At 46.4% G+C, this 22,834-nt stretch overlaps 1 protein-coding gene across 1 annotated transcript in view; it reads left to right on the top strand.

The window, feature by feature from the left end:
- Window positions 1-11,499: 11,499 nt before the first annotated feature.
- Window positions 11,500-22,834, top strand: part of T265_01485 (hypothetical protein) — a gene marked incomplete at both ends in the record, with an annotated part of 35,317 nt that continues 23,982 nt past the window's right edge. Inside the window, 5 exons of the mRNA XM_009165526.1 lie at window positions 11,500-11,710; window positions 11,749-11,866; window positions 11,900-11,953; window positions 11,989-12,202; window positions 22,033-22,179. Coding sequence (XP_009163790.1) covers window positions 11,520-11,710; window positions 11,749-11,866; window positions 11,900-11,953; window positions 11,989-12,202; window positions 22,033-22,179 — 724 coding nt within the window. The remainder of the gene's footprint in view (window positions 11,711-11,748; window positions 11,867-11,899; window positions 11,954-11,988; window positions 12,203-22,032; window positions 22,180-22,834) is intronic.

The raw sequence follows: 22,834 nt of genomic DNA, 5'->3' as shown, positions 1-22,834 counted from the left end.
ATATCAGAAAGAGAAATAGTGCAAAACACAAGTATTCTGCGCGACTTTCTAACTTCCTGCGAAATCAGTGGATTTATACTCCGCTGAACTGTCTGTTGGCAGCCAAACCAGTAGGAGTATATCTCTGTGCTTATGGAAACTGTTGAACGTCACAATAACTCCCTGTGACAATTTTTAGCTGTGAATAACTTTCCTACCGTGGAATATACTACTCATACGTGAATCATCGGTGGAAAATTTCCACAAGTGGATATTTCCTACAGAGCCGGTTACTGCATTGGAATCGGTGTAGTGCACTACGCATTCGTGATTCCTTCTCAATTGTTTATTCTTTTCTTATTGCGATTTTGTCACTTTGCTCGTTTATTTGATCCAACATGCTACCAAGGTCCTAATTCTGCTACACACCCATTAAGCTCTCCGCCCCCATAAAATGGTTGGTTCTGCCTTTTTACATATGTAAAACATCCCTGCTTGGAAGAGTCGTAAAGCGTTGGCCTGGCAGCATATCCTAACATAAAAAGCGGCACTTTCCAAGCGTGGCCGACTACTGGGCAACTAAAAGTACTTCATAGCGCCAAAACTACGGCTGTCCAAGATACGTGACAGAAACCGCGTTTCGATATCCGGTTGTCCTTCGGTTAAACAATGTGACCAGGTGACAGACGGAGCTAGTTAGATAAAGTAAGAGAGGTCGCTCGAGTATGTGGACCAGTTAAGCAACGTCAACTTAACCTCGGCATTCCTCACACCAGCGACTTGTTGAACTGTGCTTAATTTATGTTATGAAAGACGGGGATTTCCCGAAATATATCCTAAAGGTTTGGTTGGGAGACATTTTTCTTTCAAGGTTTTTTGTATCGTCCAAAGTTTTGTTTTTTAGTATTGTGCGCATAGGATGCAGAATTAATTACCCACCCAGTGCTTCCTCCTAGCTAACATAATAGTAATGATAACAATGTTTATTCCCAACTTGTGGGTGGCATATCATCAGCCATGATCGTAATTTTACAGTCCGAATAAAAACATGACTGGTGGGGATTGTGGACACATGGGGTCAGGAGAAGAGACAACATCACAGGGGGTGGGCATTATCCGACGTAGGCGTGACCACAACCAAACCGGCACGGAGAGGGAAGCACAGTTACTATGCGTCTCTGGAGAAAATATCTTATCACAAAAATAGCCAAAAATAAGGAGGCCGAAATGAAAGACGTTGGTACGAATCATTATTGTAAATCAGGATGGTGACCGCAAACCAGTAAAAATGAAAAATCCATCAGCTACAAATACAACAGGAGGGCAGACTATGACGTACTAGAAATTGTCGGTTCCTCTGTGAATCAACAGTAAACAGCAGTCAAGCTGTGTGTATTCCGACTTCTCATACGTAACGTGACTTACGCCCGTTTATTATAACGCCGTCTTCGGCTTCTTGCTGCTTTTTCCCCCGGCTTTTTCTTCAGTAACTAATGTAAATACTTTGTTGCCCCTCTGGCATTGCTTGCAATTTTATCTCCCGTTTATTACCGTCTTCGGCTTCTTGCTGCTTTTTCCCCCGGCTTTTTCTTCAGTAACTAATGTAAATACTTTGTTGCCCCTCTGGCATTGCTTGCAATTTTATCTCGGTTCAACATGTTCTGTGTGTTCGCTCTGACAGCAGAAACGAACCAACCGGGGATCAGGCGCAGAGCTCCTCGGATGGCGGGCAAGCGTGTTGCCCAGTACACCAAACCGGAACCGGAAAGGCCCTGTTTGTTTTGCATTAACTATATAACACTTCTCTCGGAGAGCTTTTTGTGAGACTTGTTTTAAACGAACCTAAGCGCGCAATCTGATTTGGCACGTGACACGAGCTGCTGCATTGCGCCGCCAACCAAAGACGGTCTCTTACCTTCCGGATGTACGTATTGTTTTCTGTGCCCTTATCTCTCTATGTCGCCAACTCACACCGAAGGACTGCCCGTATATATACGTACGTACATCATTCGGTGCATACTTGTTGTTGCTCCCGGAAATCCATCCCGCTCCACTGACCATTTTCTTCTCCTGATAGTTTCACCACCATTGATTGTGCGTCTGCTTAATTCACGATGCTTACTAACCCGTTTGTCTATAAAACCATTCCTGTCATTTCTCAGTACACTGCCTGCTGGTCCTGTCAGCCTGTTTCTATTGTCTACCGGATAGCCGCAGTCGTCCTGTGAGATCCTTAGCTGATTGGATCTTACACAGATCATTAATAGATCAACCAGAACAGAAAATGTTGCACGATATTTTCAACAAGTACTGTAACAATCGGGCAAAAGAAATACTGAACACGGAGCACTGCAAATTACGATCATAACAATCTGATCCCAAGGGCGATTATTCTTAACGGCCAGTCAAATGACAGTTCAAACCCACTCTTTGCGAACTATGTAGGTGCAAGCATACAAAGAAAACTACTCACCCAATGGCGCAATGAAAATTCTTTTCCAGTCGTGACGAAACTTCTACAAGTCAGTCGTCAGGCCCGACAAACATATCAGCAACCACTTACTTGATCAATAAGCACGATAATGTTGGAATCGCGTAGATGGTTTCGATCTCCTAGGCTTTTGAGCTCTGCAGATTGTGTCCCGCATGTTACGAACCTTCAAGATGGCTTTCTTGAGAGTGCAATAGGAATGAGTTTATGCGCGCTGTGCGCGGAGACCTGGTGACGACATTTCGCGCACTGACATGTGCCAGAGAAAAGAGGATCGACAAAAATTGGCGGTTTAACAAAGTGGCGACATGTGTTTCCTCAAGATTTAGTAGACATGAAATGGGCTGTTTGCCTCGGAAGGAAGCTTGTTAATTTTTCATCATATGCGCACAAACTCAGAGATTAACCAGACCTTTGTGACTTTGGGATCCTGTCAGTCAATAAGGGGAAAGATTGACATTGAGTTGACAGGAACTATCTCACTTATTGCTACCGAACAGTCTGGGGTACTTCGAAATGCTCTGTCGGCCGGCCTCAAAAAACGAATGGGTTGCCTATCGGGTCAGTCGGCGGCGGGAATGGATGAGGAGGATTCAGGGCCTAACAGTCGTTTGGGATTGGTGGCGTCATGCACTACTTTGAAGTGGAGTGCAGGATATTTGTTCACGATGCACTGAAAAAGGGTGTACCTCACATTTTTTTTAGTTAAATTGTATTAGGAGCGCCTCAGTCTCAGCTTCTTCCGCCAAAGTGCCCTAATAGCCTAAGCAGGAATGTAAACGTGAGTGTTTGTGGTAGATAATCGACAAGATAAATGAGTCAGCTGAGGCTCAAATCCATCCGAAAGCCCGGGGAGACCGAGGATTATGCCTCAAGTCTCGATTGCACACAAACTGAAGGTCGTCTCTTGAAAAATTGTAATCAGTTGCTGCTGAGCCTGTTTACAAGCATAAACACAGGAATAGGTGTTTGTGTCAAAAACGAAAGCCTGAAATTCGCGATACTTTTATGAATTGATCCACGTAATGGTATCAAATAATGATGAGAACCGTGAGAATGTTTCTTATGAGCTGTAAGCCATCAGTATATAAATTGGAAAGGAACTTAACCTAGGGGGCAATGTTGCATTTCATGAGGCTGAAACTGATCCTGAAAGGCCATAGCGTCGATAAATCCCAGTCAACCGGGAGGTAGTAACAGTGCAGTTATGAACGTGGGGCTTTAAGTAAACAATTCATTAGTGTAGAAATTTTGTACAGCCCTACTGACAAGATGGGGTCCGCAATTATTTTTACGGCAGCTGACCTTAAGATTTTACTCTCGTGACAGAATTTCCCTCACGACAGTCCGACACTTGTGCATTTGAGCTTTTGGATGTGAAAATCAAGACGGACAAACGACGCTTGTTTTTCTGCGGAATATTCACAATAGCGGAAGTCTGTAAGCATGATATAAATTTCCCAACAGTATAGGGAACTTGAGGCTCGAGGTATGATCGGGCCGTTACAAATTAAACGCGGCAGAAGACAACACAGCAAAGAGGAAGGTACAACCAACGAGCACGCCTGTTACGCAAAAAGGTACGTTAAAACCAAAACGACTAGAACACTAGGGCATGAGGTACCACTAGTTCAAGAATCTAGCCGGTTGACTTGAAGTGAAACTGAAAAATCGTTACTGGACAAGAGTGCCTCTGGGCGGTTGAGTAAAGCACCAGGGCGGAAAAAAGCAAAAATGGAGATGGAAGGGTTCAAAATAGATACAAATGACAAATTTTGTCTCATAAATACGGTTAAGATTAAAATTAGGTAGGCCCACTGCTGACTCTGTTGTGTGAAAGTCCGGTTTAAAGAATAGTTTCGATACTGAAATGGTGCTAATGCATAAAGCCAAACGAACACCGCAAGTGGACTCAATGAAAATTCTGGAATGGACAGGCTGAAACTGCCGCGGAAAACGGGATGCTTGAACCCAAACGAAATGCTTAGCGCGTTAGAAGAGGAGTTCCCCAGGTATGGTTGTGTTCAGGAAAAATTTTGTTAGTAGTTGCAACTGCAGATTCGAGTAGGTGGTAGGTGGCCTTTGAGAGTGGGGAAAAATAGTTGTGGAACTGGCATCAGAGTAGATATGACAGGGCCGCACCATCATTACAATTAATTACTTTGGTTACTGAACAGCCCCCTAACGGACATTAAGTTTGCAGTGATTGGACAGGAGATGCACATTCCCGTGACGGCTAGATCTGGGCTATATGAGTTAATTGATAAAGGTAGAGACAGAACGATTCATCGTCATGGTTAATTTCGGTTCAGTTGGAGGACCATGTGGGTGCAAAACGGGGGTCATCTAGATTCAAAATGACGGCCATACGGGGTGTTTGGAGCAGCTATCGCAGAAGCTCAAGCTCAGGAACAGGGAGGACGAAGAGAAAATGGGATGAAAGCTGGAGCGTCTAGTGTTTGCCGCGGGTTATCGGGTGAAATGGCGTTCAATCCAAAATAGGATGAATGAGTCAACGATAAGGGGAAATTTTGTTGGGAAACCTAGCTTCGAAGAATAGCCGGAGATTTACAATGTGGTATGAAGACACAAACAATTCTTCGTACGGTTCTGCTTGTGATGTTCGCAGCACATTCCGATAACGATACAACAGACCATGATTGTTGATGAGAGTTGCATCTCGTGCTTCACCTGACGTCAGTTGTCCAGAGGCCGTAGAGCCAAGCAAGAGTAATTGCGTAATTTCGCAAATGTGAAGACCTGGCTGTCGCGTTTGCGGGTAAGGAGGCTGGAAGTTAGGCAGGCTAGAGCATGCGATTACATGGTAAGTTAGACAATGATCGAGACAAGGTCCAACCAGAGGGACCTCGTTGTGCAGAATTTGTGAAGAGTTAATTTGAAGAAGGACATCAGACAGAAACTGATCGCTTGAGCAAGAGCTTCCAATGTGATGAAGAGGGAGTATGGTTTGAATGGTGGCTACAGAGTGATTTGGACGGAAAACTAAGCGTTTGGTCTGTCAATCACCTGTCACTACTGTCAACCGCAAGCAGCGACAAAACAGCCAACATGCGGCAGTCGCGGCTTCTGGAAATCATGAGGACTGTATATTTTATATTTATAACAAGATGACATGAGGGGATAACATGTGATATATATTGTTAGTGGATTAGGCTTGAGGTGGTGCAACCCAATCTAAGACAAGGGTGGCAATGCCTTGCACTTTGATGACACTCGTGGACCTTGCAGAGTAACTTCACTCCAGTCTAAAACAACTTTAATTAAAATCGGACGGGTGGAACGCTGTCATTTACTTTTTTTGGCGTTGCCGATTAAGTGACGACCGGGACAACATCACACCAGCATCTTCAGACAAACGACAACAGTGCTCCCCTATCGATTTCCCGCATTAAGGACCAACAGTGAATTGAATAAGTTACATTTTGTGTACTGCTTGTTTTCATCAAACGTGATCGGCTTACACGCTTCCTTAAGTACACCAATTTCCCGTTTGCTGCCTTCGTAGTATGCCGACTCGTACCGCAAAAGAGCGATGGTTCTCCGATTACGCGCTGCAAGCAAGTGATACTTCGTGCTGGTAATACTTGTAAAGGGAAGAGGGCTAGCAGCACAAATGAAAAGTTCACTCCCCAGTCACCTTTGGTCTTCAGGAACTCCTGATCGTTCGGTTGTTACGTTCGGTTGAGCCGTTTGTTTGCAGGTAGTATGATGTCGTTGTCAGCCGTCTGATACCCAGCTTCTGCAAGTAATTCCTGAACACTTCGCCCTCGAAGCAAGGACCCTGATCGGTTAGGATAATTTCTGGCACCACATGGTTGGTCACTATGTGATGCATTGCCACTCCGCTGATGGTCGTCACCCGGTAATTAGGCACGACTGCCGCCTCAATCCAGGTGTTCTGTCAATATCATCATGCACTGATTCCCGCTGGTTGTCACCGGAAATGGGCCCATGACGTCAACGAACCACAACTCACCGAGTTCTGAGGCAGGAATAGGATTAATAGGATGGGTTGCCTCTGTGGTGTCCCCTTTCATCAGTTGGCGCCGCTTACAGAACATCACATGATCAATCACCTAGCTTCTCATCCCGGACCAGTAGGCCCTCTGCCGAAGTAATTCCTACGTCCTGGTGCACCCCGTGTGTGCAATCGCATGTCGTTCGACGATAATTTTTCGTCCCAAGACCCGAGATATCGCGGGCAGCACAACATACGAAGCAGTGACGTTTCAAGAAATTATGCCAGCTTCATTCAGTCTCAGCCGATCCACGTGATTCTGGAGCGTTTCTAATTCCTTGTCTCTCCCTCTATTCTTAATGCTCCTTTCTTCCAACAAGGCGGCTGCAACCTTTTGTAACACAGGATCCCGCCGTTAGAGTTGCAAAAACCTTCCGGGACCAAGTTCGACGACGAGCACATTGGCCACCAATCATGATCCTGGAGGCCTCATTTTCAGCCTCTGGTCCTGACAGCCAATCAGCCAAGTGATGCCCCTTCCCTGGCAGGTGCTGGATTGTGAAGTCGTACTCTTGCAACCGGAGTGCCCAGCGCGCGAGCTTTCCGCGAGGATCTCTGGTGGTCCTGGTCCGCTCCAGGGGTTTGTGATCGGTTTTGACATGAAATCTTTGTCCAAGCAGGAACGGGCCCCACTTTTTCAGGGCCCAGACGATCGCTTAACATTCCCTTTCAACTGTCGAATACTTCCGTTCAGCGTTAGTCAGGACATGACAGACCCTTTCGATAATTCCATTCTTTTGTTTTAGGACTGCGCCAGTACCGCGATCACTAGCGTAGTTGCACCAGTGAACTTCTCTCCGAACCTGGGCAGTTTGAGGTTCAGTTGCTGATTTAACATCCACGCTTTGACACGCTCAAAAGCCTCATGTGCTTTTCCGTCCCATTGGGATTTCCGATTTCGCCCGAGCAAGTCGTGGAGTGGAGCAGCAATCGTATTGAAATCCCTAACAAACCGGCTGTAGTATGCCGCTTGTACAAGAAACTGCCCTAAAGACCGCTTTTATTTTGAGACAGCAAAACTCTTGATCTTTGCCAATTTTTCAGGGTGTGGGCTAACTTCTTCGTGACCCACTTTATGCCCCACAAGTGTCACCGACCTTCGCACGAGCTGCGACTTGGCTCCATTTATCCGAAGACCAGCCTCCTGGATTTGCTTCAATACAGCCTTAAAGTGAAATGCGTGCTCTGCTTCCGAATTGCTGTACACAACGGTATCGTCTTCGTACAAGGCAACATTCTGGAGTCCCTTAGTTGAACGAAGCACGAAGCGCCGGAATGTAAATGTAGCCCGGGAGAAACCAAACGGCATTCGTGTAAATTGATATTTGGTATCCTCAACCGTAAACACCGTTTTCTCCCGCTCCTCCTCCTTAATAGATAGTTGCCAATATCTGGAACGCAAGTCGAACACATTGAAATATCAGGAACGCTGGAAGGAATCGAAAATCTCCACAACCGAAGGCACAGCCACAAGAGATTCACGGCCAGTTCATTCAAGCGCCGGAAATCCACGTAAAACCTGTATTTTTAGTTCGCCTTCCCCGCAAGCACAACCAGGGGTTGTACGCACCATTGGCTTCTTCGATTATGCCTTTCTTCAAATTCTCTTCAATCTGTTTATGGACCTCCTCCCATATATGTAGCGGCAGCGGACGGGAAGTGAGAATCCCTGACCTACAACGAGTCTAAGCGGTCTTGAGCAGCCTGACAGCTCGATGAAGCTGGATTCTGGGTCCCTCCTGGTTCGGTTGAATCACAGGAACTAAATGTTAGTCGGCAAACAATTAAGGCGAGCACACTGAGTCATTCTGGTTTTCGGATCAGATGAATAATTCAGTTGTGGAGAGCCTTTATCCCCTCCGTGGGCTTTACAGTCCTTCAAAGGCCTTTATGGCTTCTGCGTGGAACTGGCATCATTCAGACTGGTATTGATCGACGCAATAAATAAATTCCTTTTCGATAACCGTAGCGTTTCCAAACCTGCGACTTGGGATCCTTCAGGCTTTCCGGCAAGCGTGCTTTACCCCTTGTATCGTAAAGAGGTTGAAGGTTTTCCCTGCTTTGCCTCGTCTGCAACGATCAAGTTGGCGAGACAAATGGTGGGATCCGTAACTTTGACGGACTTTGATCGTCCCCATTTCCAGCCACTCAGCATTGTTCTCCAGATTGATAAGACGCAATAGCTCAGGCACTGAGAAAACGTACTATAATGGGGAAAGGTGGAGGTTTACCGGAAGGCTCGCCAAACATGACAGACTGTCCGGTGGGTCTTGAGATTGTTGACTCACCGTGCAAGATCCGGGGAACCATGAATCCCACAGGGCGATTTTATATATCGGACTGTACTCAGTTTGTATCCATCGGGCAACGGGAACAGACGGACGAAGTCAGTAGATGATTTAATAAGAACTGTCATGAATTGATTCTACCGACAAGTGAGCTGGTAACTATCGCCATGACCTGAAAAATGGCAATCCGGTAGCAGGGATTTCTGGAAGCAACAGTATGTAAACACCAGAAGCTTTACAAACGTATATTTACGGGTACTCAGTCAGTGCAAATTGGTCGTACGGAGAGATAACGACGCAGAAAACAATCGGTACCTTCTGGAATTAAAGACTTGCTTCTGGCTGACGGCACGATGTGGCAGCCCATGCCATGTGACAGGTCAAGTTGACGTCCACGTCCGTTGAAACAAATGTCAACAAAAGCTATCTGGCTGATGCGATGTGCATGTAATACAAAAATGGGGTCTGATGAGGCGTCCAGTTGGTGTAGCGGATAATACACTCGTCGGCCATCCGGGGAGCTGAGCTCTATTCCCGGTTGTTTGCTTTTACGTCAGAGCGGACGCTCGAAAATAGGTAGAGCTGAAACAAACTTGCAAGCAAAGACGGACGGGCAATAAGAATTCGACACCAGTTACTGTTGGATAAGCAGACCTTAAATAGAAGGAAAACCGGGAAAGCAAGCAGTGAAAAAACAACGGCGATATAATAAAAGCACGCAAATTGTACCACTCATCAACAGTTATAAGACGAACACACTAATCGCCCACCCTCGTTGATTCTTGAGGTACCCACTCCTCCTTCAAACAACATCAATTCCTCTTTCCCTTCATCCCTCGATACGGTGACCTTGGGCGCAAGGCCACTCACTCCTACGATACCAACTTTCATGTTCGAAATTATTCACAAAAGGTACAATGCTTGCCTAACGCTTGACTTCCTCCCCAAAGCCCTTAGTCCCCCAGCTGGCTCCATGTGTCGGCTGCCAGTGCAAAACCATTCTGTTCCTTCGAACATTGTATTGAGCACGCTTATCCAGGGTTCTTTCATAAAATATCGACATTTATTCCGGACTTTGTGTACCTGCTGGTCCATATTTGTGCGAGGGGTACATCGCCGGACGGTACACTCGCTCGTCCGTAATTGCATGTCCTAATATCGCTGTAGTAGAGATAACCATGTGTGTGTGGACCTCAGTTTGCCCGTCAACCAGACTTCGGTGGAAATAAGCTCAACTCACGCTGGCGGATATGTAAGCCTGTGGATTATGCTTATTTTTTTCAGCAGATTACACTTAGGGGCTAGAATCTCGTGGGCACATGCATCAGCTTGTCCGAGGCTGCACATATCAAGCGAAGAGTAATGACGGTTCAAAATGAATCGTCAAATTCATAGACGATGCACAGAATTGATCCACTTACTCAAATTTCTATCTCGTTACTCAGCGGTTCCCTTTCAGGAAGTAGACAAGTGAAGAAGGACGTAGAAGGGCCCCTTAATTTTTCATAGTTGGACCACGCATAAAAAATTCTAAGACAAACTCGAACTCGGTCATACGTTCAGCGTGAAAAACTGTCTAAGGGAAAGTTTTCCGTTCCACAATTACCCAAAATGGAAAAGACGTTGTTCCATATAAGTGCGTGATGTAATCTTAAAAAAACTCCCACCACGTCCCACTTGTATTAGGGGGAGCAACAGTGATGAATCTATCTGCCGCGGCATCCTTGAAGACGATGATGGTCCAAGCGGATAATTCATGAAGTTCAGCCGCAATTTACAGTCCGTTGATTCCAGGCCGGTTACCAATGTCCGACAAACACGAAAGCCATTGTGAAGTTAAACAAGTGTAGTGGTCTGGCTACCCAATAAGTTAGTTTACCAGGAGAGTGTGGCAAAGTAATAAAAATAATTACGCTAGGTTGGGTATACAAAAATAAAGAGAACAGATGGAACAGACTCACCAACAATCGTTCTCTTCAAAATAGTTCGTCGTTGGCCCAGGTCAGCGAATAAACACTAATCTAATTATGTTGGTCCAGAGGTCTTCTTATGAACAGTTCCCACATATAATAGATTCCGAAGATGGTCTGAAATGTTTTGGTACCAGAGTTAGCACATGAGACTCGCGAATGACCGCTGCAAGCGCGAGCGAAATCAGAAGAGAGCCTAAGCACGTGACCACGCGTGTATTATGTGCAATTGTACAAGTGCGCGTTTTTGTAGTTTTTCGTATTTAAACAAAAAACGATTATGCAATTGATGAAATACGTAGTGTTAAAATGGAAGTAAAATAAAGGTACAAAAAGCCACAAAACTTATGAATGGTGACTTTTCGGATGATAATCGATGACCAAAATGTCTTTTTGTGGGTCACGTAACACAGTACGTAGCGTATGCTACGGAGCAAATGATCTCAGATACGATTGTTGTAGTACATCACCGTTAACTGACCCGAAGCTCATGTAGTCTGTGCTGAATTTTACCATCTTACTTCATTTTGCTGCATCCAGGAAGAAGAACTACCGACAGGAGTACACGTGCCTTTGGGTTTCTCCTGGAATATTTACCCGCCGAGCTTAATGAAGATAATGCTTGGCCTGGTAACCAAATAGTGACCAGTGATCAGACTGAACTGAAGGCTTTTGTTTTAATACCCCAACGAGGATTATTCTGCATACTCACACCACCAATTTAGAACCCGATCGCTGTGTTCGGTGGCGCAATGGAGTCGTCTCTTAATCATGGCGATGATTTTATTGGCTCGTACCGGCATGTTGGAGAACTTCTAGTGCTCGCGGTATTATCATTCTTCGGGTATTCACTCCTGAAAAAAATGTTCCGCGCTTATAAACCCGAATTCCTAAGAGCCGGGTTTGCGGGCGTTGACCTGAACAAACCATCGAAGCCTACGCTGTGAGTTTGTATGCTTTTTGTGATGACTGACGTTACAGTCCTGAAGCGCAAGGTGTTTTGGCGGGCGCCGTGTTTATTGTAATCATGTTTGTGTTTATCCCCATTCCCTTCTGGCGCTATTTGTTTGGCAAAGACTATGTATTGCCTCTATGGGACGTAAGTGAACTATGACGTCATCAATTTTTTTAGGTCGGCATTTCACCCGCCACAGATGAACAGCGGGCCTTGCTATTCAAGAGTCAAGTAATTGTTCTGACATTAGTCACATGTATTCTCAGTTTATCCACTATCTAGCAGGCTTGCTGTGCATATGTTGTATGGTTTTCCTCGGTTTCGCGGATGACGCCCTTGACCTCCCGTGGCGTCATAAGTGTATCATGCCCTCAATAGCGTCTTTGCCACTTTTAACGGTATACCTTGCGAACGAGGGGACTACGAAGATAATGGTCCCCATTATCTTGAGAGACATTGTCGGAACGACTGTTGATATCGGTAAGTACGTCACTCTGCTTGGGTACATGTGCTTCTAAGTGGTTTTTGGTTGGCTGAAGATCCATCACTATCGCAACAGGCTTTTCGACCCAGGGCGCCACGGCTTTCAACGGTTGGTAATGCTATTTCTTGATCTGAAGACTGTCTGTTCTGTAGATCATCACCATCGTCATCAGAGGCGACACGTCACTATTGACACTAGTGTTTTACTGCCGTATAACCAAAAAGTTCATCGGATTATATTTAAATGAACAGAAGGCAAACTAGTAGACGAGTGACGGACCTGGTGCTGATCGATTCTCAGGTCCCTGCACCGCCAAAGACTCGGTCAGAGAATCTGGACGGGAACTGACCACGAATGCCACCAAAAATAATCACACGCCGTTTCTCGCAGTAGCTCCGGTCAGGGGCAGGAAAGGTCTCGGGAACCCCATCTTAGAAGGCATATCTCATCGGCAACACTTAAACGCTTCGTGGTTTCCTTCACACCCCTCTGCCAGGTCAAACGTTGACCACATTACAGTCTCCCTCATGCTGAATTAGGTACGATACAGGTTGTTTTGGCGTGCATAACGCATGGCGGAGCTGCAGCATTTGATTGTGCTGGATGTTTTCCTCGACTAAAGTACTTGCTGCACCAACAAAAACCTGTCTTATACTTACCTCGTTACGAATTCGTTGACGCTATCCGATTTCAGCAGAGCTTCGGAGGCGTCGGTGGTAAAAAAAAGCACGTCATCCGCCCGCGAAAACCGTGTCTCACAACCCTACAGCAATGTAGCCCTTACTGTAGCCTGGCATACGCGATTCCTGAAACCCGGTGATGTGCCCTTCCGACGCCATCAGTGACGCAAGTTAGCAAACACGATCCGACGTCTGAGATTCGTGCTCTGACTTCGCCAGACACTTGCATCAGAGCTAATTTGACTACCAAAGTGTGTAGAATTCTTCACAACCTCGTAGTTCTACTGGAAATGTAGGCGATTTGTTCAGAGACTTGCATTCTGAAGCATGATTTCGATCAACAGACATTGTGACGAAAGTCCTGTTTATATTCCGGTGCCCTACGCGTATCTAAGGCCCGTTGTGATGGGCATATGGGAGGCGTAGACATCAAAGCAGCAAAATAGTCCTCGCGTTTATTTCGGATCGGTTCGCTTGTTGGGTCTTCGACAAGTTATCCCCTGATCATTTTATCGGTTCCATTTGAAATGCCAGGCGTTATGTCCAGAAGTCTCCGAAATGTTCAACAAAATTGTTGGTGGTCGCCGGCACGAAATCTGTCAGTTAACAAGGGTGTTTCCGCGTTGGCACCGTCACTTTCCAGGGCCTTGAGTACGGTGCCGGTCCATATTTGCAGGTTGTTATTCAACAGATGTGCAGGTTGATTAATTTCGGCATTTTTAAACTCTCCTGTAGCAAAGGGAATGAGTGATGGTACGAAAAGCAAAGATGCTGTTGGTCCTGTTCGTCTTCCAGGATGGGGTCCACGTGACCCTCCCTATGCTTGACGGGGACACTACGATGCGACGGCTAATCGCTGTATGGCGTCCATGTTGTCCGTTTCTCTCCAAACTGTCTGACTGAGTGCTGGGGCTGTAGACACCTCGGACATTGTATGCTAGCTCCAGATCCCTATCCCTGCTACCCACCTGCTTTCCACTACAACTCTATTCAAATAAATTGCCGTGGCTGTACGGCGGTGAAGCACGTGTTGTCTTATGGTGGTGTTGTCAATAATGGTGATGGAGGGCCCTCTGAACTTGCTCCGGGTGCCATTTATCACGTAGTCCCGATAGCCATCTTAATTGTCGATATGTTTCCGACTTTTCTCAATCTCCACTAGCGGACAAAGTTTGTGCGCGAGACTCGATGTTTCGCAGACACTAATACTTTATGGACTACCTCCCACACCGATCACTTGCTTCGACGGTAACAGCGAATGCAACGGTGTATGATCTTAAGCTGTCTAAATTCGTATTCCCCTGTCTCTAAGGCCTGTCAGAGCGACAACTCAGATTCAATGCAGTCACGGACTATACTCTAGGCAAACTACAGATCTCTCATCCTCCGGCTTTGGAGGACAAATTTAACTTTGTTGCTTTGTTGGCACTCTCCATACTCTATATATTCCAGCCTGCGAACTAGTTTCAACCTTGATTTCATATAATCATCGCCAGCACAGCATTACTGTTCAACATTTGTGCTCTGCTGCTGTAGAGCCGTAATTCATTTGGAAGTCTTATTGTGAAGGAAAGGATGAAAGTGGATGGGGGAAAGCCTTGATGCTTGCCTGCAACAATTATTTCGAGGCGCATACATCCAGGCACTGGATAGAAACTGACAACGACGCCATTTACATCGATTAGTGGACTTTTGCAATGTCTTCAACCTCACACAGGGAGCACGCTACTCCCATTCTGGAAGGCGGATCATTGACCGCATACAGACTTTTCGTAATCTCTCATACCCCTTTGTCGGAGGAAAGGTTGACCGCCATTCTAGCTGCACCATTTGATTAGCCACAGAAAACGGCACTCTCATCGATCGATGATTCGGCATGCGCAGTATGTTACCAAACAGTCGGTTTTAGTGCTTGGCACATTCTTCGATTGAAGTCTCAGGCACAACCGAATGTCCGTTTTCTGATTGTCTCATTGTGGATTTGCTAGCGCCAGCCTACGCAGACTGTGGTCCTGAGACAATGGTTGTCGAAGATCCGAAAACATCTAAGTTTTGCTGCCCGCAGAAGCCACGTCTCAGGCGTACGACGAAACCACCTACTATAGCCTAATACACACGTGCTCTAAGACCCAGGGGCGAGATGGCCCAAGTAGTTATAGCGCGAATTTACCGACCGGAAGGTCCGTGGTTCGAACCCGACCTCTGCCTCTTGACTTGCCCTGTATAGGCTCGGGCGACCTGGCAGTATCCCAGCCCTCGTGCTAACTTCGTGTGGCATGGCAGCTAGGCACCAAAACAGTGCTACAACTGAACGATTTTTATAAGACCCAGCCCGTCTCACTTTGGTGCCATAGATGTCTCAGATTAGCAAATGCGACCCTAGTCTTAGAAATTCGTTCAATAACTTTAACTGTTACAGTACGGCCGTAACTAATGCTAATTTCAAGATACCTATATGCTCCACTAATTCGACCACTTCTCCTTGGATTATGAGTGACTGAAAAACGCTTGTGCTTTTCTTCTTTTCGAAGACGAGGACTATGTAGTTTACATATTCCAGGTCAACAAGGTCTTCGGCAGAACCTGTTTGCTATTTTTTCTTGTCGACTACAAATTTGGATAGAATTGGAGAGTAGACATCCTTGTCGGACATCACTTTGTATACGGGAGCCTTTGGAAAGCCTTCTATAAAGTCTTACACGCCCGCAAGTCTGAGAATAAATTTATTCACAAACTTCCGGCGCATTACTTGCTGAGGAAGCGTGCTAAGCGTAGGCCGGTCAACTGTGTCGAACATGTCTTTGAAATCCAAGAAGACAAAAATTGTCACTTAGAACTTCACTCCCGTCTTTGAGTGGAAAGTCATCCGGTCCAAGAGCTCGGTGGCATCTCAGAGAACGTGCGTAGTCACAAGCTTCCGAGGCCGCAGGGTATTCCAGGTTCGCAGTCCGTAGTTCGGCTGTAGATCCAGGGTCTGATTGAGTGGCAATAGGTGACCGCGGAAATTGTCCCTCAAGGTGCTTGGTCCAGTGGTTGGAGATGGTCATGCCACTTTTCTCCTTGATCGCTTCTCTCACAGGAAGTTTCAAGGAACCACTCGTACGGGTCTTTTGAATTAATTGGAGCATTATTGGTTCTTTTTAGCTCTTCCACTGCCTTAACCTTCGTGTCCACCAGGCTTCGCGGTCGGTGCGCTCGCTCAGTTTCTGTTGATATCTAATAATTCATGGGGTCAAATTGCTTTGGAAGTCGAAGCAGTGCCAATCTGCTTGACATCTAGTGCTTGAGCGAAACTGGTAGCGTTGTGCCACCAGCAAAACTCCAGGCACTGAGCAGTGTTGTGGTGATCTTGTTCCAATGCAAATCGACATCAGACAATGGAGCATTTGAGAGAGTCCAGAGGGCAGTTGTGATAAATTCGTTTAACTTGGGGATCAGACACCTTAAATTTTAGGCGACTTGTGCGGCCCTGGAAAGCTAACAAGAAAGTGACATTGGAGTGCATTGTTTGACTCCACATAAGTGTTTTGAAACATGCGGTGTTTAGTTATGATGCACGCCGTCGGTGTCTAATGACTATATAATCAATTTGGATCCATGGCTGGCGTGCTGTTGAAGGACACTATGTAGCCAGAAGACCTCGGTTGTTTCGGAAGTAAGTACTGCGCTACGTGTGAAGCAGTCGTTCGTCGTCCGTACGTACTGAGTCCAATCCAAATCGACCACTCGATTGAGCCTCAAGTGCGCTAGGCATACCCATCTATGCATCTAACGTCCTGGCAGGCACGATGGTATCAGCTTTCAGACCCTAACAGGGCAATCGAGGCGTCGTAAAACTTCTCTCTGATTGTGTCAGAGTAGAGGCGGAAGAGGATAAATCCCCGCCTGTGAGATCCTTTCGTGGACGAATCAGGCGAGTCGCACAGAGACTACCAACGGGCACCCAGTGCAACAGGGATACTTCAGCCAGTGGCTGAGGATGATTTCGACTATTGTGCATCTTGCCGCAGCAGCCTGTGGATTACAGGAGGTCGCAACCAGAAGCGATTGGAGAACGATGAGACAGCTTAACCACTGTGCTTGCATCCTGAATTCTTGTTTCTGATGCAGGGTACACATTTTCAAACGGGTCCATTGTGGTAGCAGGAGCATCTTATCCTACTTGCTTCAGAGTGCGACCAGTAAACCGGGAGTTTGGGCTTGAATATTATAATCTAAGTGCATGAATCTGTCAGCACCAACTGACACGTGGCTGTTGCGGCCAAAATCAGTGCAAGACGAACGGGGGTGCCAGTTGTGGTGGTTTAGTCCACAAGAAGAGAGTTATTGTTGGGATAGTGGGATGGGGAAGAAAAAGCGGGTGAGAGAGAATGAAGGAAGGTGTCAGCAGCTGTCTGTTGTCGTCTACCTGCCCTACTGTATTCAGCAAGTAAGGCTGATGATACCACGCGACGGCCTGTGTGGTTTGAACAAATTTTTATTTGCAAGGGTCATTGTTGTATGTGGGTTGGGGTCCTGCCTGGGCGCCCAGAGCTGGAAAGGAGGGCGATTAAAGTCCCCAAACGATGCTTTGGCTCAAAAGCCTAATGGAAAGGCAGTGGTGTTTAGCTGGAGACGTCAACGGATCTCCTCTTTTAGGGAACATGTTGCCACACATGTTCCTATCCCAACCTGGAGGAACAGGAGACTGTGTTGGCCACCTAGTATGAGAGACCGGTTGTCGCGCGAGCATCCCCCCCACTGTAGCTCAACGGGTTACGGAGGCACACAAACCGTCATACCGAGGCACGGTCTAGTCTTGACGGAGCCGAAGTATCGGGTCAGTAAGCTGAGCTAGCTGAGCTGTTCATTCCAGCGGATCGGTGCCATTCAGTTCCTAAGGCCGCGGGTCGTACAGATGTGTGTATCTGAGCTAACATTGCGTCTTTTTGAGCTTCAGAATACTCATCGATTAAGGCGCGAAGCTGCCAAGTCCGTGGTTCGAACCGAATGCTGGCTTTTCGACTGCTCTTGTTTAGGCTTGGGCAACCTGGCAGTATGCTAGCCCTCGTGCCACTCTCAAATTACATGGTAGCTTTTGGCTAATGTGATTCCACAGGTGAACGACGCAACTCCGTTCACATTTTACTCATCCACCTGAGACTATTCAGGCCACTGGTCTCATTGTGCAGTCCACTCAGTCGTCATCATGATTGACATCAACACCAAAGACAAACATTTGTGTTTCACTGTCGTACAACCATGTCAGTTTATTTAAACAAGGCCAGATTACCGGAGGAAAAAAGCTAAGATGGGTAAGGGGTCTAGGGCTACCTTACCGTAAACACCCGAGGTGCCCAATCCTCCAACGCTCCTTTAGAAAATATGGACAGGAGCCGACAGTATTAGTACCACTGACGTCAAGGCGGCCAAGGCTTTCAATGTCTCCCGAGGGTACGGTGACTTGCGGCAAAGTCACTAGGACGATAGTAGGCACTGAATTCTTGCCCCGCTAGCTTAAGACTCGGGTAATACAGTCCAGTGTCTGGTCACAACAGCGTCTCCAGGGGTTCAAAAACGAACTCGAAAGGCGCCTCAAACTTCAGACCGAAAAGACTGAACCAGCGTGCGGCCGAAATGAAGCATGCGCCCGTTTCGGAGAATTTACGAAAACTCAGCTTATTCAAATGCGGTGCAAAAAACTCTCTCAGGGAAACTATTTCGGTAAAAAATTTTGTATAATCAGCGGATTGAACGGTTTGTGGAAGTTTTCAAAGAACCGTTTGCCCACCTGCTTACTCCAAGTATCCGAAATCAGCCTATGCCTCTTAGTTCCCAGCTCGTCAGTTTGGAACCGCTATCTTGCGCGGAGTTTATTAGGTAAATCCAATCTTTCAAGCACCCCCCGGCTCATAATTTTTCCGGTCTTGTCTACAAAGAGAAGGACTATACAGCCAGCCATAATAAGGTTGCTACCAGAAAGGCCATACCAGCAACTAGTTACTGTGATGGCGCACGCGGATCCCTCAAACACCGGTTACTCAGGAGCTTTAAGAATGGCAGAACGCCGGTGGTTTTCGAAGGTCCAGGAGATGGAGAAGGCTTTCGTTATAGGCAACAGTCACCCCAATTTTCAACTGATCCATTCGTTTTTTCTTGATCTGAAGGCTTCTTTTGATTCTGTTGATGGTCATAACCTTTGGTCTTATCTGGCGATCAAAGATGTCCCTTCCAAATTTATATCCCTTATGAGGGTACTATATGAGAACTCCTGTGGGCGCGTACGAGCATAGAACAAACTTTCGCCTGAGTTCACCGCATCTAGCGGTGTAATACAAAGCTGCGCTCTCTTCCCTCTCCTGTTCAACTTTGATATTGATATACTACTTGAAATTTCCCTGCCTGCCTCTGGAATCTCAGGAGTTTAAATGCTCCTGGGTCGTTTGTCCACATTCAGTATGAGGACGATATTGCTCTGATTGGTTCAGATTCTACCCAAATCCAAATGATCTTATATAACCCAATTAACTCCACCGCACTTTTTGGCATTTGCTTCACACCTACGAAGTGTAAACTGCTGCTCCAAGATTGAATTGAATCAAATCCAAACCTCATGCTTGCAGACGAGCCAGTCGATGGGGTAGATAAATTTTTTCACCTGGGCAGTTGCTTACGTTCCGGAGGACTGGCTTGAAATGAGACTACCTCTCCAATCGAGAAACCCAGGGCAGCTTTTTCCAACATCTGACACTCATTGCTCCGACATGACTTAAGTTTGTATGTGAATGGCAGAGTTTATACTCCGGCGGTGCGATCCATACTGCTTTAAAATCAGACGTACCCTCTGCGAAAGATGTCAGTGTTTGACCATCGGTGTCTCTGAAGCATTGGTTGGGTCTGGTTGGACCATCGGATTATTAATATTGAGGCACGCCAGATGGTGTCAGGAAGAAGGAACTTACCCAAGATAGGTGAATCATTCATGCTTCATAGGTTACGCTGATTAGGACATGTACTCCGCAAGCCAGAAGACCGTCTGCTTCGGAGAGCACTTTTCGCCCAGCCCTGTGCTGAAGCGACCGAGGGGCGGACAGTGTATGACCTGGCAACGAAGTATAAAAACACTAACCGGTAAACTTAGTGGTGTCGACAACTGTCACCTCCCTGGACGAGGACCCCGGGACTCAACTCATCGACGGTTAATAACACTGGCAGAGATGGCCCAATCGCACAGTCAGTGGCGCCCGCGCATCAAAGCTATCCCCTTCAATGCACAGCTACCCAGCTCCACAACCAACTGAAAATATTGCTTCCAGGGTTTGACTGTATATGCAGTATTCTCCCACTTTCCAACCAATATGTCTATGGCACACGGTTCATACCTGACAAATTGAATTGGAAATTGAAATTGTTCAGTTCAGGAAACAAATCAACGGCCGTCTACGCTACCTCAGTTACCAACAGTACCACAAACTTGAATGAAGCGAGTATATCCTGCCTTCATTCAGCACTGATACCATGGGTCGGTTACACTTACTCGCTCAACTATGTCTGTTGGGACGTCCTTCCCGAACTGCATCAAGCTAATGCTGCGTACTGGTGACCGGGAAGAACGGGACTGAAATTCCAAGTAATTGGATGGAAAACACAAGCCATAGTGATTACATTGCGTCACACGTAGTCTTGCCAGTGACTTTGACGTAGGGATACAGTTATTAGTAGTTCACGTACTTGTTTGATTGTATCTTTTGGGGCGTGCGGCTAGGCTCCGGTCGGTGATTCAAGCTAGTGGTTCAAACGGGAATTTTCACAATCATCGTCGTCGACACTACACTGGTAATGCATGCTGGCACTTGAGGTAACAATAGAACTCACCAACATGTATGATCTCCTAATTTGAACCAGTCGACACGAAAATTATTGAGCAATTAAGGTGTTTCTGTGAAAGGACATTCTTTTCGGTAGATTGACCCACCGGGTTCCGAGTCCCTGGTGTCCAATGGATCCACGTAATTGCGTGGGGTATTTGAGTCTTAATTGATGTCTAGGCTCCACTGTAGTCTCATGGCCGGATGTTTCGATGGGACTGAGGCAGATGACCCAACAGACCCGTTTCGGTCTAGCACCTAAAATCTATACTCTTGATCTGCTACTGCAGCACGAATACACACCATTGGTGTTTGGTTGTTACGCACCTCATCACTTAAATCCATCCGCTGGGTTACGTAGAGGCTTTAGAAGACACCTTATAAAATGCAATCACAGGTCTTGGATTTTACGGAACTTGTTAGTTGACGCTTAAAAGTTATGCTCCAGGAGTGGGGACCGAAAGAATCAAACAGGCATCTAAATAACTAATATGGTGATATAATAATAATGATAATAATAATAATAACATGGTAAGATGGTTTGAACTATCCTTTGTGCTACCTGACTGGGAAGTCTTGACAGGTGGGCCACTCAGTGGACACACTCAAGATGTGTTCCTGAATCGTCCTTCGAGGCGTCGTGCTTTCCGATCACACCACTCAAGTGCAATTTTCAAGAGCGTCCAGCATGCGCCTCAGGTGTCAAAAGTCGAGAGGCACTAGTTGGGTTCAAACCACGGACTTGCGATCAGTAAATTCGCGCCCTTACCACTGAGCCATCGGGGCGAGATGGCCCAAGTGCTTAGAAGGCGAATTTACTGACCGGAAGGTCTATGGTTCGAACCCAACCTCTGCCTCTCAGCTTCCCTTGTCTAGGCTTGGGCAACCTGGTAGTACCCCAGCCCTCGTGCCTTCTTCGTGTGGCATGGCAGCTAGGCACCGAAAGGGGGCAACGGCTAAACAATTTTTCGCTTGTTTCTGACTAGGCCTGACAATACCTCAGCCCTCATGTACAATACTTGTACACCGAAGTCGTGCCGCAGCTGAACTTATGACACAACACAGTTTATGGCTACAGTCAGACGTACTAGAACTTCCATACTTAATGAACCGTTTAACCGTCTATTGCGTCAGTGTTTGTTGAACGTCGAAACTTTTTTCCTCGACCAGTATTTAGCGGGTATTTCAGTCGTTCTAGATCAGGTGCATTAGTGTTCTCATCCACTGTTCGAATTCACATTTTGAATTTATAACGGATAGTGAACTATAACGAATAATTTTCGTGCACTTTTCTTGTAGGGGTACTCTACTATGTATATATGGGTCTACTGACAGTGTTCTGCACCAATACCATCAACATTTACGCCGGAATCAACGGACTGGAGGTTGGTCAAAGTCTGGTAATTGCCGCTTCAGTGACTGTCTTCAATATCATAGAATTGCGTGGTAAGTCCGTGGTGGTTACTGTCACTCATTTCATCGACAGCATGGCATCATTGTTCAACAGGTCAAAGTCAATTGCCGCTTCAGTGACTGTCTTCAATATCATAGAATTGCGTGGTAAGTCCGTGGTGGTTACTGTCACTCATTTCATCGATCGACTGGCATCATTGTTCAACACCGATGCTTCACTGCCGTACAACCATGACTTATTTGAAAGCCTTATTGTAAAGAAAAGAATGGATAGGGGAGGGACTCAGTGCTAGCTTAACACAATCATTCCGAGGTGCCTACGCCTCCAGACATTCACTCAGGCAATCTGGACAGAAACTGACAACAAGAACGTCACTGACATCGGTTGGCAGCCATATCTTGTAGTGTCTCCAACCAGGCACAATGACGATCACACGGTCCCCATCCTGGAAGGCGTGTAGCACCGACAGCACCCAAGCGTTTCGCGATCTACTTCATACTCCTCTGCCAAGTCAAGGGTTGGCCACCTCTCTGTTTACGCCACTCCGAATTGGGCATGGAAAACAGTACTCTCTTCGGCAAACGATGGTTCGGCATACGTAACACATGTCCCAACCAACGCAGCTTCTGGTGCTGGACACATTCTTCAATGGAAGTACCCGTTACACAACCGAAAACACGCTTTCTA

Source organism: Opisthorchis viverrini (genome assembly GCF_000715545.1).
Source record: "Opisthorchis viverrini unplaced genomic scaffold opera_v5_16, whole genome shotgun sequence".
In the NCBI taxonomy this organism is placed as follows: Eukaryota; Metazoa; Platyhelminthes; class Trematoda; order Opisthorchiida; family Opisthorchiidae; genus Opisthorchis; species Opisthorchis viverrini.
This window is presented reverse-complemented; position numbering and strand designations above follow the sequence as displayed.